Raw genomic sequence first — 17,190 nt, forward strand, 5'->3', positions numbered from 1 at the left:
TCTTTTTTTTAGACAACAAAAATTGCAACATCCACTCTGCGCAATAGCAGCCAGACTGTCTGGTGTTTTTGTCCAGTGCTAAAAGGTATTATTTAATTAGGCCAGACAAAACTGTCCAATTTCCTACATTACGCAAACTTTTTGGACCTACCCCGGTGGAGGTCCTTTAAATAAACCTATGTTTGTTCGTTTGTTCGTTCATCTGTTACCAGCTTTCCTCGGCATTGGCTAGCCCTAATTGGCTGACAACAAATTGTTTCCCTGGGAATTATGTTATAAAATTTTGAAATATTTCAAAACACAGGGGTTAAATATTTTCTTGTACTAGATTGAAAGTATGATGTGAAAATTACTGCTTTCAACTTGGATTATCGATTATCATTTTTTGAAGGACTGAGAGAACATTGTTTTTTTTGCCAAGAGAAGCAGAATTAGTTTACGTCTACAAGATTACATCTTTAAATAATGCCAATCATGCTTATTTTTTTTGCTTATGAAATCTGATTGCATGTAATTCAAGATGGCAGATGAAAAGCGAAAAGGTCTATTCCTAACTTTTATCAAGCTTACAGCAAGGTTATTAAAATAGAAAAACTTTTCAGTACATTTTGATTTCTGATGTCCAATATATTATTTAAACTGTAATTCATTGAATTTCTAGGATAAAACCAAGCTTTTTTCTATAAGCAAAAAACTTTTGTTATTGGAAATCACAGGTTACCGAGTTACAGGCCACTATCCCTAAAAGCTCACTATGAAAAGTTCAAAAGGGGTTAAGAGCATGAAACAGATTTGGTGTAGGCAAACTAAATTTTTACACTACATGATAAATTGAGATCATATTTTGTGAAGTGAATGATTTCTACAAACCAGGAATTCAAAAATCAAACAAGTTTGAAATTCAGTCTGGCAATTACCTCTTAACCTGATAACAGAACCAGAAACGCCCAGGGCGTTTATTTAATTTTTTCGATTTTAGGAGGGGTGCTTATTCGAGGGAGTTGTTTAAAAGAAGGGGGCGTTTATTAAATTATTTTAGTCTATAGTACAGTATAGTAGAATATTTAGAGCAAATATACCCTTTGTTTTAGTTCTTTATCAGGATTTTAGTGCAAAATTTCTTTGGTTCAACGACTAAAATTGAATCGAAAATTGCTCTGGTTACAAGAAATAACTAAAATCTTCTTTTTCAAACCCAGTTAACACTGGTATTAAAGAGTATTAATGTCACAAGTTTCTAGTAAACGCCCCTCTCCTAAAAGGGTGATTATTCGAAGGGGGCGTTTATTTGAGGTGGGTGTTTATTAAATAATTTTTCTTTTAGGAGGGGCATTTATTCGCGGGGGCCTTTAAAAGAAGGGGGGATTTTATTCTAAGTAATAGGGTATTACATCTTAGCATTTACCCCATTCCTTTCAAAATGTCCTCTGGTTCAACAGACTCTTTTCTGACAATTATTCTGACAATGCCTAACAATCAGGTGAAAATGTCAGGATGCTCAACCTCAGCAAATCACTCATAAGAACAAGTCAAAGTTTAAAAATAATCATACATTCTTTTTTCTTGTTATTGCCATATAAGTAAGAAAAAACAAAACAACAAAAATTGTGCCAAATTTCTCCGAAATTCTGAAACCAAACTGGATATTTTCTTCAGGGATTTTGAAAGCTCAACCAATAAGAGGTTGTGGCATAGTCTGTGGTCTTAATTATAACTCTCGCTCGCTTTAGTATGCATCTGTATGCATTTTAACCAGATCTTTCATCTCAGAGGTATATTTTTAATGTAAATCCTCTGGGACTTGTTTCTTAATAAGGACGCTTAGTTGATATATCTCCTCATTGATAGTGATTACTAATTCACAAACCCTTTTTCTTTTTTATTTAGTTTTAGAATGTAGTCAAAAAATGTAAATATTAGCAGGCATCGTCTTGTTTTGTATCGATAGTATGGAAAGTGTGGAAGTATTCTTGACGAGACTGAAACTTGAACAATATATTGAAAATCTCCATGTTAATGGAATATTCCATGTCAATGAAATAACTGAGCAGGTTTTGAGCAAATGTGGAATCGAAAAAATTGGTCATCAAAAACGCATTTTAACAGAACTTGCTAAATTGAACTTTTCTGACTCACCAGAGATGAATCACAGCACAATTGCTGAGACTAATGATGCACCAGCTTTACCACCTAAGAGATCCGCTACTGCAACCTCAAGGACAATTCATAAGACACCACCAACTCCTCCCAGAAGATCTGTTTCAACTAGACCAGTCAGACCACCGCCAAGAACAAGTGCAAGTGTTGCAAGAGGTGGTAGTCTTCCAAAAGGTGCAAAATTGAACAATGAAAATTACTTTGTCATTAATGCAGCCCCTGCCCCTCCAATAAATACAAATATAAATAACACTGAAGTTACAAACCCTACCTTGCCACCACAAATACCTCCTCGTATTGACATTGGAGAGGCCCAGCAAATAGAGAATAATAATAATGGACTGTCTCCTAAACGTAGAGCACCACCCCCACCTACTCCAAACCACAGAAATGAAAAGGGTGAACCAACAACAGGAATCTTGATTGAGGTAGATCCTCCAGAATCTCCAATAGCATCTCCTCCATTATCGCCACCAGTCCCTGCTCCTCGCACGCGAGCTAAAGTTCTTCCAACTGTTCAATTTGAAGAAGTTGTTGCAAAAACTGAACCTGATAGTAAGCTATACCTTTCTTTGTTACATTCGCTGAAAACATGATCAATAAATAGGATGAATAATTTACAAAAGTATATTCATGATACATGTTTCATTGATAAGTATTTCAATAATACTTCGATTTATCTAAACTTTTTTTTATAATCGTTGCATTAATAATGACCTTTGGGCTTCATATATATCAAAACAAAAAGTCAGCCAAGGTATTTTGTTTTGTTGAATGTCCATTACAAGATGTAGTTTACAGGAAGAAACATGCTGTCTGTTGATAAAGGCCTACACTTTTTCTTGAATACATTAAATTCAAGAAGACGTCGAAGTAGCTCTCATGGGAGTACTTTGATGAAAAGACCAAACTTAGCTTATTTACACCAGAGGAGGAGAAGTTCCCCTGGGCAGTTATCAGCAAATGTTTTGAGTAGATTTAGACATCGTGTTGAAAGACAAAGTAAGGCTTTTGTACCCTGTTCTTATGATACTGTTCTTATGGTTACTGCAATGTTTTTCACAACTCCATGTTTGAGATTCTGATTCTTGTGTTGTTGTTTTTCGCTTCAGCCACCCACAGTGAAGATGAGGCGTCTGATGATGATATTTTCCCTGTAAGTTTCAGTACATGTTTCTAGTTCTAATAGTTATTTTTAAGAGCATCATTATCTTTGACTGCATAAATTCTTTTACTTTTTAGGGACTTTGTAATTTTGATAATCAAGGAAGTGTAAATCAAATCATAGGGTATAGCTTAATAGATAGGAATGTTTTTAATAGTTATTTACACAAACAGTACCATTAGTTAATAAGCTAATATAATGTAAAAAGTAAGGCAGACATAAGTCATTTAAATGATTTGATCCTGGGAAATAAATTGTGTGGTCTTGAAATATGGTTTGTTCGGAAGTTGAAATACAGTATTGGAACTACAGTCCTGTGCAATGTCATTCATTCATTCTCCAGGTAGACTATTGTCCTTTTATTCAAGTTTTCATGTATTAAAATAAATGTGCATTAATTAACAAATTCTTAATTTCATTTTTCTCTTTTCACTTTAGCCTGAAGATGACGACGACTCCCCTTCAGAAAGTGAATCAAAAGTTCTGACCATTTCCATGAGAGAGTATGTGTTACTACCTTTACTGTTAATCAGAATGATGTTTGGTATTTTATGAAAAGAACCAGCAGTTCTATTTAAATAAACCTTATAAAATAATTCATTGTTAATAATAATATTGGATTCTTTATTTCTGTTTAGGAATACGAAGACTTTTGAGAGATTACTGAGTGAAAACACTATCCCAAGGACAGAAGTAAGTGACATAAGCAACCTTCTGTTTTGAGATTAAATAGCTATCGATGATTATAAAGTCTTTCTTTATATAATTGACAGTAGTAGCAAAAAAGGTTGTAACTTTTGATAACTAAATTGAATTTATGAAATCTTCTTTGCTTGTTCAAGATAAACACTATATCAAAATATAAATTCGGCCTGAAAATTTAAGAAAATTTGTGACTAATTTTGTGATGGAAAAAGGTTTTTAATTGTTTACACTGAAGCTTTAGAGCTTTCATTTTCATGTTAGTGCTAGCCTCACCTTCACCAATTAAAGTTGACAATTATCAATTTTTTTCTGTACGTTTATTAGACACTTCAAAATAGCTGTTTCTCCTTGCAAAAAATCTTCAAGACTTTCTGGTCAGTTTTTTGAAGATTGTTGAAATTTGGCTCATGTTATCTGATAAGGAACTCATGAGAGTTAAATGCCATTTGATGTAAAGTAATTTGAATTAATACTTTGAGAAGTGGATTTGTTCTTTCAATGTATTTATTGTATTTTTCTATTCTTTTTCTATAGTCTGAAAAGAGGGACAACAGAAAGAGTAGATTTGTATGTATTCAGTATGGAATGATTTTGCAACAAAAAGTTAATCGTTTCCCCTGCATGCTTTTAATCTCTGCTTGGTTGTGCTACCACTTTGATAAAATATTTCTTCCATACCTGAAGTCCTGAAGTTCCCCTGTCAGGATATTCATTAGCCACAATTATATGATACTGCTGAAAATAGCACAGCGATGAATCTGAAAATTGCCACAAAACTGCATAAATATTTTTTTGTATTACTTTCAATCCTATCCTCCTTTTAGTCGATTGCAGTTGCACATTAAAAACATCAAAAAGTAACTGTGAACTCTGTGAAATGATTATGACGTATGCAACAGGGAGTGCTATTCTGGAAAAACCATAGTGTGAAGAGGGGTGTTGAATTGTCTGCCTGATTAAGTTTCCGCCAAATTTAACTTTTCAAGTTGACAGGCAAAAAAAAATTTTGTCGAATTTAAATTATTGTATTCATTCCCCTAGTTTGTACTTTCTCAGGCCTTGAACCAGGTGATTTCTTTTTTATTAGCGATTTTCATCATCCAACAAATTAAATTCCCAGCAAATTTGATTTTTCAAGCCATCTGCCAAATTAAATTTCCTCTGAAAAAACTTTTTCAGCAATCGGCCAAATTAAAATCCCACCTAAATTTCTTTCCTTAAGGTACAGTGCAATATCCCTGTTTGATAGGGTAAGCAGGATGCCTAGAAAAAGCCTTAATAGATTTTCTTACATTGGATTAAAATATAAATCATTCTTATCTATTCTTATCTATTCTTATCTAGTTAACAAGTGGAAAGAAAGGATATTTACACAAGAAAGGAGGGTAAGCTTTTTGTTGAATTAACACCTGTACGTATGTTGCCTTACTGAGTATTTCCTAATGAGAAACAGTGAGGTTTACTCTCTGGATTTTGGATAACATCTTTATCAAAAGGAATGATTTTGGCAAGAACTAAATTTGATAAGCAAAAATCTTTTGACTTATTTGGAGAGTAATTTTCGCCAAAATTGAGTCTCACTGAATTTAATTTTTAAGATAATATTTAAGTTTCTTAAACTTCATATTTCGTGTAAGATTATTACCATTTTAAATCCAGCCAAGATGGAAAGAAGCCACCACAAAAACGTTGGGTTGAATTTGATGGCATTGAACTGAAATACTTTAAGGTTTGTTGTATTATCTCTTTTTTACCTTTCTACCTGTTTGTTATCATTAAACTCTGTTTAACCCTGAAGGTAATGAAGATGGATAAAAGTTGGCGCTTTTTATTCTATTCTGATTGATCATTTGAAGCAAACGGCTGTTTGGTTACTATAGGAATAAGGTGATTAATTTTTTTCGTGTATTCGTGGAAATATTTAAGGTGATGGAATCTGAATGAAAAAACATTACATTTTTGACAAGTATGTTTAAAGATAATAGCTTTGTTATGAGAAATTAAGAAAAGATTGCTAAATAAACTCAATACCCCAAAATTCTCGAGGCCACTGCCTGTAAAGTCATTGATAGATTTTAAAAACATATTACGATTAAGTAATTCCCATTTTGTATGAAGTTGAAACCCTTTCCCTTTTAGATGTGAAAATTTCCATGGAAAAAACTCTTAAAGAAAATGCGATAAAACTCTGAAAACTCTCAAAATGTTGTTTCAAAAATGCATCCTTATGAAATTAATTTATTATCAATCGAAACTATTTTGAATCACATTTAACATGAATTTTTGGCAAAATTAAGTTTTTCAAAATCAGGGGATCTCTTTCTGTTCTTATAAAGTTATGACCATTTAGGTCATTACTGAGATTTTTTCTCTTCATCTATATTTATCACCTTCATGGTTAATAGATCAGTATGGGATTCATAATTTTGTAATTTTTATTACACCCATAAAAATCTGTTTCCCTTTTTTGTCTTGTTGTCACTAAACTTGAGATTTCTTTTACAGGAAAAAGGAGATGATCCAAGACAAATCATTCCAGTTTCAAGAATGATGGACGTTCAAGCACAACCTGATGTAAGATATTAATCTTCAAATCAATCTGGTAATAAAAAGTTTATAAAATAAGTAGCCTCCCTCCATATTCTTTGTTAGCTCTTTTAAGAAAATTTGAAATAATTGAAGATTTATTGACCTATTTTGACAATTTGTATCTCTATCTTTTTTTCAGGCCAAGAAGCCAACATTTCATTTATTAACACCCAACAGAAAATTCACATTTTTCGACAACAATGGAGACCTTAGTAAGTACAGTTGACTTAATGGATAAATTCATTGAAATCAATAGAATTCAATTGAGAGCTTTTTCAAAATATTTTAATTATTGTGTTGTGACAAATACAAGTACATTCTTTTTAGATGAAACTTCGGTTTGGATGCAATGTCTGATGGAAGCCATTTTGAACAAGCCTGATGTAAGTTGGAATTTTTTCCACCTATATCATTGTAACTACATCCCAACTTGATTGAAAGATCTTCAAAAATTTATTTGGTATTTCTAGGTTCCATGTCTTGTTGGTGGACAGATGTCAGATCCTGATATGGAGGTAAAAAAAACTAAAACCTTTTGATCAATTTTAGTTTTATATTAGAACACATTTTTTGTTAAGTCTTTATTTTGCCAGTAACTCATATTCAGTCTCAAAGCATGTTTTACAAACTGACTCTTTGTTTGTTTTACAGGGCTGGTTATTAAAGCAAGGTCACGGAGTATTGGTGCAAGACTTCAAAAGAAGGTAAAATTCTATTTCTTTATCTTAGTATTTGTATTATACTCGAAAAATTGTAAAATTCATTTTTGTTCTCCTATTTTTCCCAGATATGTCGCAATCAAAGATGACAAATTATGCTATTACAACTCTTTTTCAGTAAGTTCAGCTTTTCTCATCTTGTCACTGTTTAGAAATTTTGTCATAATGTATTCAATGAGAAGAAGTTTTATTTATTTTTACCATTTTCATGATTTCAGCATTTTGAAGAAGATCTTCCAATTTTCAAACTACAAATGAGTTTAGCAAGTTTAAAAGAGGATGTTTCAAGGAGGCGGCTACTTTTGAGCTATCATACACAAAGAACTTATGTGTAAGTGTGTAAGAGTATCAATGAAATTCCTAAGCACCGATTATCTTACTTTTAAAATCATGCATTTTTCAAACCTTAATGAGACTGGTTATGCTGTGTCTTGCAAGGAAAGTGGTTTTTAAGATGAGGAAGCTGTATTATAAACAACGTGTTGATTCTTTTCTTATTTTCAGTTTTGAAGTCCCACCTAAAGATTCATATGAACAATGGAAGGACGCAATTGAAGGGTCCATTGAAAAAGCCCTTGGTGATGACTCTGTGAGTATTCGTTTCAATAAAGTTGCTCAATGCACCTTCATCAGCCCTATTTTGTTTTATCTTGCTTTACAACAGATACTTTATATGATGCTTGACAAAATAACCAAAATATAATGGATGCCCTCTTAGGAAATTTTGCAGCGATTGAAAAATTCCAGATGACAAACCGGGTGCGCCAGGGTGCGTCAAAAATAAGTCATCGTTCACATGACAAAAGGTTCAATCTCAAAATAAGTGTCCTTGGTAAATTTAAAATTTTGCACTTTTCTTTTTTTTGAGGTTTGTCGAATGAAAACATTGATTATTCCTCTGTTTAAAAAATGCCTAATCTCAATATCAAAGATAAATATATTGATTTTGAAAGGCACTAAATGTGGCGCAGACAGAAAGAAAAAGTGGACAGAATGGGAATTCTCTGGAGAATTCAAGCTAAGAAGATATGGTACATTGTTGGCCCAGCTATCTTTAGCGTATCGGGCCTTTAATTAGCTTTCTGCCCGGTGTCAAGTGTTACAATTTATTAGGCGATACGCGTTTTCAAACACAGGCTAGTACATATTGTGAAAAATTTGATTGGCTGAAACATGTCTCTTTAGAACATGATTGACAGAATAAAAATCGTCTTTATTGGTTAAAAACATAAAAGGAGAAAATAAAATTAACTACTAAAACTATTAGAATATAACAGATGTAGTACGTTTTAGGAAAAACATTGTGATTTACACAGAAATAACCATAACAAATCTTCTTTTAGGAAGATGTTCTTTTAAAAAAGTTGTTTTTTACATTTCTCTATCATGTGAACAGTTCAGTTGTTCACGTGTTAGGAACAAAACATCTCTGTATATAACATTAAATATTTTGGATTATATCTCATTGATGCAAAAGCCGAGTGGTCTAAAGCGTCTATGGCGTCTATGGCCTGTACTAGTGACTCCAGGTTCAAACCCCCTCTGTTACTCAAGTCTTGTTCAGTTCATATTTTTATTCGCTGGGCCTTCATGCCCTCTGGGCTTCTTGTTTAGGATTATATCCAAGCAACCTAGATTATTCTGTTTTTTAGGTTTTACAAATTTTAATGAAAGATGAATCAAATTTGCGATGTGCAGACTGTGGCACCACTAAAAGTAAGATATATTTCTTTGGCTGTTGTTATTTATTTAGTTACAAATAGATATGTATATAGATATGTCGGGTATCTTTCAAATAAAGGTTGAAAAATGAAAGAAGTTTTTTTGATTTCGTTTTAATATTTCCAAATGGTATATTGAACATTTTGATACTCGTTTTTTATTAGATGTGAATTGGGCTTCAATAAAATGTTTGGTCATCATATGTAAAAGGTGTTGCGGTAAGAAGACATCTTCATTCTACATACAAGGAACAACAAGGAACTGATGAAGTTAGAATAGAGCACCGCGCTGAATCTAGAAATAAATTTTATTTTTGACATAATTATTACTCTCTGTATGTTTGGACGAGTTCCAATCCCATCAACCTTTGCGTTAATCTCTTTTGCACGTTAATTGCATCATTTGACAAAAGATATATAACAACTTGCATGTATCTTTAATTGAGCCGCATTGAATTGTGGGATTGTAACTCGTACAAATTTCAAAAAAAGTGAAAAGTAATAATTATGACGTATGCGTTGCGGAGCGCTATAGAGAGACAACGCACACTTGTTTTTTTACAGGGCGTCATAGGGGATATTCTCAAAAATTCTTCCTACCAAGATCGATTTTGATGGATGTAAAGATATGGACAAACGAATTAATCGAAGTAGGTGTTTAAAATTCACACATTTTAGGAGTTGTATATAAGGTATTATTAGAACTAGTATTAATCAAGGTTTTTCTGACTTGAGGCAGTAAACATGCATTTGGTTTAATTCGTTAGCTCGAAAATAAATTCATTCATTTCAAAGGAAAATCTTCTATAAGTGACAGAGATGTGACATGGGATTTCTTACTACTGTCATTTCATTCAATGTAAAAAAGAAGGAATACAATAAAGCATCTTTTTTGATTTTCAGATTTTCAAACTTATGGGAAACAAAAATGCTAATATGTTATGGGCAGCCAAACTCCCTCCAGACGAACAAATCTCGCCAGATTGCTCAACGTAAGTATCATGGCAAGTATGAAGTGAATGCTTTTTCAACCTTTCCATTGCTTATAGAAATATCACTGTTGTATACAACTTTTTTGTAAGAACTGCTTAATGATTCATTACATAATTTCTATTTGACAGGGAAGAAAGAATTACCTTTCTAAAAGATAAATACATTCACAAGAAATATTTCAAACTCTCTGAACATTTTGGATTGGAACATGAGCTAGGAGAGGTATTTAATTTTTGAGAGAAACTCTTTATTTTTGCAATAAACGTGATTTTGAAAGCAACTTAAGCGATTTATGTATGGGCAATTTTGTTATAAACGATCGAGGTTAATTTAGTTGATTTATTGGACAATATTCATTGGTTTACTTGAACTTGCTCGTAAGTGCCACAACTCCTCTCTTCTTTTTAAGGCACTAAGAAAAGCAGTTGTGACAGAAGATCTTATCCAAACTTTCCGACTGATACAATCTGGTGCCTCGGTATGTTCTTTTGTATTTGTACTAGTAATCGTATGGTTTGGAGTGCAATTAACGATTAATCACGAGTAACAAAGGAGAAAATAGTAATTTGCACGAGTCCGAAGGACGAGTGCAAATTACGGTATTTTCTCCTTTGTACGAGTGATTAATCGTTAATTGCACGACAAAACATGATTCCGAGCTAATCGTCAGTAAATAATCATTAGTAAATCATAGTTTTTTTTAGCCGAAGAGTGCAAAAAGTGGTAATAGTGCAATTAACGATTAATCGCACTTCTCTAAACCAATCAGATTCGAGTAATTTTGCACGGCTGACGATTAGTTTTGAGAATGATCAAACCAGAGCAAACTTGTATTTATACATAGCAATTTTTTAAGAAAAAGTGAACTTGTTAAAGAATAATATTAAGCTGTTCTATTTAACATCCACTCAGGGGGGTGGACGAACCTTTTCAAGCCAAAAATAATTCTTGAGAATGTGTGAATACCACTTGGAAAATAGCAAAATTTGTCAAAGAAAAATCTTCTTCATACCATTAAATAAGGTTGGACGAACTAAAATCAGTTTTTTACCCCCGGGAGTTTTAGAATAACATTTTACCCCCTGGAAAATTAAAAAGATTCTTTTAGACCTCTGGAAATTTTTCTTTGCATTACCCCCTGGAAATGTTTGTCCAAACCCTACCTGTATGGAGATGGCCAATTACGTTTTTATATTTTCAATGAAGATGTCGGGTATTATAAGTTTTTAAATTAAACACTCTCCAAATTTGAGTCAATAGATAATTTTAATACTACTTTGTGCAATTATTTGATAGGTGATGTATATACCAGAAGAATCCGAAGATAAGAGGACTCGTATGTATTTTCATTGTTCTTCGTCCATCAAAAGATGTTTGCCGATTTCTATCAATCCCCACATTAATGCTGGTCAGTTTCTTAACAATTTCTTTTCCTTTTCAGCATATCAATTGGCGGAAGATGCTGGACAGAGCCTCCAAGTGGTAAGAAAAGACTTTACACTCAGACAAGCGACTCACTTCATGTTGAACTTGAAACGTCTTCAATCGGTGAAATAGAAACTCACTGCAAACCTTTTGTAATTTTTCTATTTTTTTTATTGTATAATTTTATCTGTTTTCAGGCGCTTCTTGAAATCTACAAAGGAAATTTATGTAAGTATGCTCTCTCGATGTTATTCATACTTTTCAGAGACTCATTTTTTATACATTTGGATTTCAAATAACCTCTCGACACTTTATGAAGATTACAACACGACTATTTCTCTCTTTTTACAGCTATCGAGGAGTGGGAAAAAGAGCAACAAGAGGAAGCCGCTCGAATCGAGGTTTGTGAAATATCTTGAGCCTTTCTTTAGATATTACTTGTAACAAGAGTGACATGTTCTGATGGAATTTGCATTTTGTTTTCAGGAACAATTAAGACGGCTTCCACAGATCCAAGATGATAACACCGTATATTATGAGAAAGCTGGAGAGCTGATGATGAAAATGCACGAAAAGGAGAATGTACGTACTCGGCTTTTCATTTTCTTACTCGTTAGAACTTGGAAGCGGTTATCATTCCTTTTCTTTCGATAATTCATACTGATGTCCCATGAATTTTACTTCTCAAAGAAGAAATATTTTTTATGGATGACTATATAACCTTGAATTCTAAAAATCACATTTCAGTGGAGAGATGCCAGGATGTTTCAACTTAAAGAGAAGATCATTCACCGCAGTATTGTAAGTTTTCTTCAAGCTTCTATCGTTTTTTTGAAATCTATACAGTGACCCGTGCAATCCGAATAATTAACCATTCGAATTGTTTACTTCAGCGAACGGAAGAAGGGAAGCCGCGAACAGAAGAAGTCATTGATTTACGTCAAATGGAAGAAATCAAAGCTTTGGATGACCAAGTCACTTTCTTTTTGCAAACATCCTCAAATCACAGTGCCAGGTAAGTTCCTTAAGCAACGTTTAGTTTGGAATTCAGCAGCACTTTTCATCACCTTGCCACTACAACTTGAATTTGTTCTCTTTTAGAACGTATTACTTTAAAGCATTCACACCTGAAGACTGTCGTAGTTGGTTTACAGCCATCAAAAATAAACAGGTAGATACAATTTAACCAGCCCATTCTGCAAAAGTAGGTTTAATGCTTTTTCGCCATCAATTTCTTTCTTAAGGATTTGATTGTTCTCCTTTCTGTACATTTTCACTGTATCTCTTGCAGGTTTTCGAAGTGGCCCTTGACAAACAAGAAGTTAGTGCAGATAAAATCCCTTACTTGGTAGACAAGTGCATTAAATACATGGAAACGAACGGTATGTATTCCTCATTCACCCCTTCTATGTTCTTCTCTCAATTCTTGCAAATACCTCACCTTGTACGTTCTCCCTTTTTGTTTCAGCGTTAACGGATATGAAGACATTGACGCAGGAAGGCATCTATCGCAAAAACGGGAGTCAAGCACAGATCAGAGACTTAACGAAACTTTTCAACCAAGGTACTTTGCAAGAGTCATTAATCTTAACCACCATTGTATGAAGCTAAATTCTTGTTTATTCAGTCCTTTCAGTCGTCTTTCAATTGAAAATTGACAATGAGAAATGTGCAACTTATTACTGTATATGTTTTCATTTCAGACGCTGCTAACGTGCGCTTAGATATCAGTGAATACTATGACGTGCATGTCATCTGTGGCTTGTTGAAGAAATATCTTCGAGATTTGCCTGAACCTCTTGTCACCAACATACTCTATGAAAGCTTCCTGCAAAACACTTGTAAGTTTTTCCTCGAACATTTTGATCATCTCAAAGTTGTAACAGTAGAAAAAGAGCTAATAATATAAATGTTCTCTCCTCTTCCCTTATTCTCGTTTAGACGAAGGTGAAATCGAACACAATGAGCGTTTGTACCGGTACCGAGATTTGATCAAAGGATTACCTGCCATCAATCTCCTTTGTTTACGCGCGCTCATTCTTCATCTTCATTTGTAAGTGATGCCTGTTGTTTTTCTTCGCACTACAAACTAAAGTTTGAGAAGAATCTTTTTGTCAAAACTTTTGAGTGGTCTGAAGACGTTATTGGATATCGATTGGTTGCTTTGTAATGTTAATATTATTTTTGGGACCTGCCCTTTAACTCGCCAATGGTATCTTTCTTACTTTGTAATTATTTTTTTTGTAGAGTGGTGGAGCTATCATCTTTTAATTTAATGACAATGGAAAATGTCAGTTTGCTTTTCGGACCAATCATCTGCTCATGTGTAAGTTGTGCTTGATAGAAGTGTTCTTCTGTTCTTCGATTGATCTATTCATGAGAACCTGTTAATGATGTTTCTTTCTCTTTTTCATAATAGGGAAGAACATTAAACCAGGATAAACTGCGATTGGAGTACAAAGTCCTTCAAGATTTATTGACTTACTATAAATGGCTTTTTGATGTGAGTACTTGTTTTTTTATTGTGAAGCCCTCCTGTAACCCCCATTTTGTCAATTAAATATATTATTATACTTCATATTTTGGTCATGGAATGATAGTCAGGAAAAAAAGACACTTTTTTTATTCTGCTACTGGCAGTTTCATGTCACTTTGGTGACAATCTTCAAGCAATGATTTAAAATTTAAGGATATAATTTGGATATAATCTTTCAACGAGCTATTGACTAGCCAAAAACTCTTCTTGTTCCGGAGATAACGGATTAAAGTTTTAACTTGTCAATTTTCTGGAAAGAAAACTTGAAAAGACCTTGGTACTTAGAGGGTGAATGAGAGAATTAGGTCACAAATTTTCACCACGACACCAACATTCTTTCTTTATTTTTCATAGGTTGATGAAAACGAAACAAAAAGTCAAGAAGTAAGTCAACATTTATAACTTTTTATCTTGAACTAATTTTAAGTAAAAACTTACCTGATTATGTGATATTAAAATACTTTTCTGTTTCTTCTCCAGGCCATTTTGAAATTCACAAAAAGTGCTGCTGAAAGCACTGTCACACCAACGGTAAATCTCTTTTTTTTTTGCTCGAAATCGAAGTTTTTTCTGTTTTTGCCGTCATTCTTCGTACACGAAGTGAAATTTCTTACCTCCCATCCTTGATAGATCAACGAAGGTGGAATGCAGATCACCATCTACTTGAAAAACATCGAAGATCGTATGCTAGTAGATAGCAGTACCAGACCTTCTGATGTTTGCGCGTTCTTCATCAAAACACACGGCTTGGATCGAGCTACCAATTGGGCTTTGTTTGAATCCATTAATGACGGAACTTTTGAAAGACCACTTAGTTCCAAAGAATCCGTCTATGACTTGGCTTTGTCTCTCTCTGATAATGGAAAGCTCATCGTCAAAGAGAATTATCTGCTGGAGAAACTGGCACCACATGTAAGTTATTGACCCTTGTGACATTTTGAAGAATACCCACGTTGTGAATCTTGCTCGTACTTTACATATGAAGTTTGCAAAAAATTAATCATAAGGTGTTTTCTTTTTGCTTTACAGCAATCAGCGAGCTTCAACAGTGGAGGGGTGATACACTTTTTACGTGACAAGTCTAGTTGGAAGAAAGTTTACCTGGAAATCAAGCAAGGAATGCTTCGAGTTGCTTCCTCCAAAGACTCCAGTAAAGACATCGATAAATTTGGTATTGTAGATGCACAAGTGCTCCTTTACAGTGGCATTGACCTCAAGAAGAAAGGACCGGCTAATAATAAGTATGCCGCCTTGAAACCTTGTTTATATACCGTGTTTCGTCTTTTCAGCACAGCCTTCTTCTGAAGAAATCTTGAAAATTTGAAGAGTTCCGCCACGAGACTATTTTGAGGATTTTTTTCTCGGTTTTTTATTCTATTTCAAGGTTCTTTAATTTTTCTGATTTTGAAGAAGATGTATGCTTTTTTTTCATTTCGTAGATTCGGGTTCATGATCAAGGTCAATGGTTCCATTAGCAATACTCAACCAAGGTATGGTCTCTTTTTTCAGAACAAAAAGCTTTTCTTCTTTCTTTCAACTTTCAACGATGAATGATATGAGTTTTGATGACTTGATTACTTTCTACTGAAGACATATTTTGTTGATTGCAGGTACTTTTGTTCGGACCAAGAAGAAATCATCAACATGTTCATGGCAGTCATCCTCAATTTGAGGGTAGGTATCATCCCTTACTTATTGGACCTACCTGGAGGTTCTATGAATAAACCCCTGCTCGTTCGTTCTAGTTACCAGCTTTCCTCATGATTGATTCATTGAATTTTTCTGATCTTTTGCACCAAGATGTAAAGAATTCCAGTTTTCGAAACATCATTCTCGTTAGTTTTTTCTAATTTCTTGTTTATTTTAAATTCAATGTTTTCTGTTGATTAGCCGGGTAATTACATCAAAGTATCACTTGTATTTCACTGTCTTTACATTCTTTACACTTTGAAATCTTTGTGTATGTAATTGTTATTGTTTGTTATGCTTTCAGTATCCAGTTGGTATTTGGACTGATCGATGCTCCAAAGATTTCAGAGAAACCGAGGTGAGATTGCGTTCATCCAGTATATTCAGATGGTTTTGTGAATGCTAATTTAGAAGAAGCAGGGCTGCTTGCACATTTTCGAGACTAATTAATCTTTTCTTCTGTTTAGTCCATTATCAATGAAATATTAACCAACTTCTTTTCGCTTTCTTTAGGCTGAAAGTAATCGCAACTCGCAGTTCTGGGGTCGTCAGGTATTTATTAAGCTTTATCCAATATCAAGAGCATTTTTATATATTTAATACATTCAAATGAACATAGTTTTTACTTGGTGAAAGAACGAAAGTTTTGACCTATCATTTTATCGCTTTCAGTCGATGGTGATTCAGCAAGAAGGAGCAGCACACAGATTTACTGAACAACTACAAAGCAAAAGAAGTACTCTCAGAAGACTTTTCAGAACTTGACCCTTCTTCATCCTAATGAAAAATTTACTTTAGGGGTTTGAAATAAAGAGGTGTAAAATTGGGAGGTTCTACATAATCCTCTTTGATGGAAAAATGGAACGCTGATGAATTCGTGGCTCACAACCCGCCGATGTACGCATCCTTTCCTAAAATTTATATCGATTATATTTTGAGGGGCTGTTAGATAACGGAACGTGTAATTAGTTTAATTTTATTAGAACGGGACCAAAATGAAAATTCAACCAAATTTTTGTAAACAGTTTTTATATTTTTTTCAAATGGCAGAATTTTTTCACGAATTTATACAAATATTTTTCTATTAAGAATTTTTTGTTTATACATTATTTACATGGGATAGATATAAAAACGCTTGTAGAATTCGATGCTCTCGTCTCGCTTAATACTTTATACTCGAAATTACTTTGGTTTAAATCAGCATGACAAATTTAAGATTATTCGATTTTTTGATCACTTAACTTTTCTAGTTTCTAGATGTTTATGTATGTAATGAGTTTCTTTATATGATTGTACAAATTTTTGTATTATTGTTTTGAATGCAGTTTTTTGATAATAATTTTCTTTTGTTTATTTTAAATATCATTTACAAAGGTTTATAATTGATTAGAAGTTTTATATAGTTTATTGAATGAGAACAATTTATACAATACGAATGGTTTGTGCAGATTCTCTCTCTTCACTCTCTCATCACTTCCCCGCTCAACAACA

General features: G+C 33.4%; 1 protein-coding gene across 1 annotated transcript; it reads left to right on the plus strand.

Moving 5' to 3' along the window:
- The first annotated feature begins 1,881 nt into the window (after positions 1-1,881).
- On the plus strand, positions 1,882-17,141 carry LOC136821270 (arf-GAP with Rho-GAP domain, ANK repeat and PH domain-containing protein 1-like). The gene is made up of 44 exons (XM_067077499.1): positions 1,882-2,712; positions 3,270-3,313; positions 3,761-3,825; positions 3,961-4,015; positions 4,562-4,594; positions 5,372-5,412; positions 5,687-5,756; positions 6,533-6,601; positions 6,756-6,828; positions 6,944-6,999; positions 7,087-7,131; positions 7,268-7,320; positions 7,404-7,452; positions 7,554-7,666; positions 7,840-7,924; positions 8,988-9,051; positions 9,222-9,275; positions 9,621-9,706; positions 9,960-10,048; positions 10,178-10,271; positions 10,459-10,527; positions 11,346-11,385; positions 11,491-11,531; positions 11,672-11,702; positions 11,826-11,875; positions 11,961-12,056; positions 12,222-12,275; positions 12,368-12,489; positions 12,576-12,645; positions 12,766-12,856; positions 12,943-13,038; positions 13,178-13,315; positions 13,416-13,527; positions 13,722-13,800; positions 13,894-13,977; positions 14,365-14,394; positions 14,491-14,541; positions 14,641-14,922; positions 15,040-15,251; positions 15,450-15,500; positions 15,621-15,684; positions 16,004-16,057; positions 16,213-16,251; positions 16,372-17,141. Exons 1-44 carry the CDS (start codon positions 1,950-1,952, stop codon positions 16,462-16,464), a joined length of 4,050 nt encoding a protein of 1,349 aa, XP_066933600.1. The 5' UTR covers positions 1,882-1,949; the 3' UTR covers positions 16,465-17,141.
- Positions 17,142-17,190: the final 49 nt, after the last annotated feature.

Source organism: Clytia hemisphaerica, unplaced genomic scaffold, assembly GCF_902728285.1.
Source record: "Clytia hemisphaerica strain Z4C2 unplaced genomic scaffold, Clytia hemisphaerica genome assembly, whole genome shotgun sequence".
In the NCBI taxonomy this organism is placed as follows: domain Eukaryota; kingdom Metazoa; phylum Cnidaria; class Hydrozoa; order Leptothecata; family Clytiidae; genus Clytia; species Clytia hemisphaerica.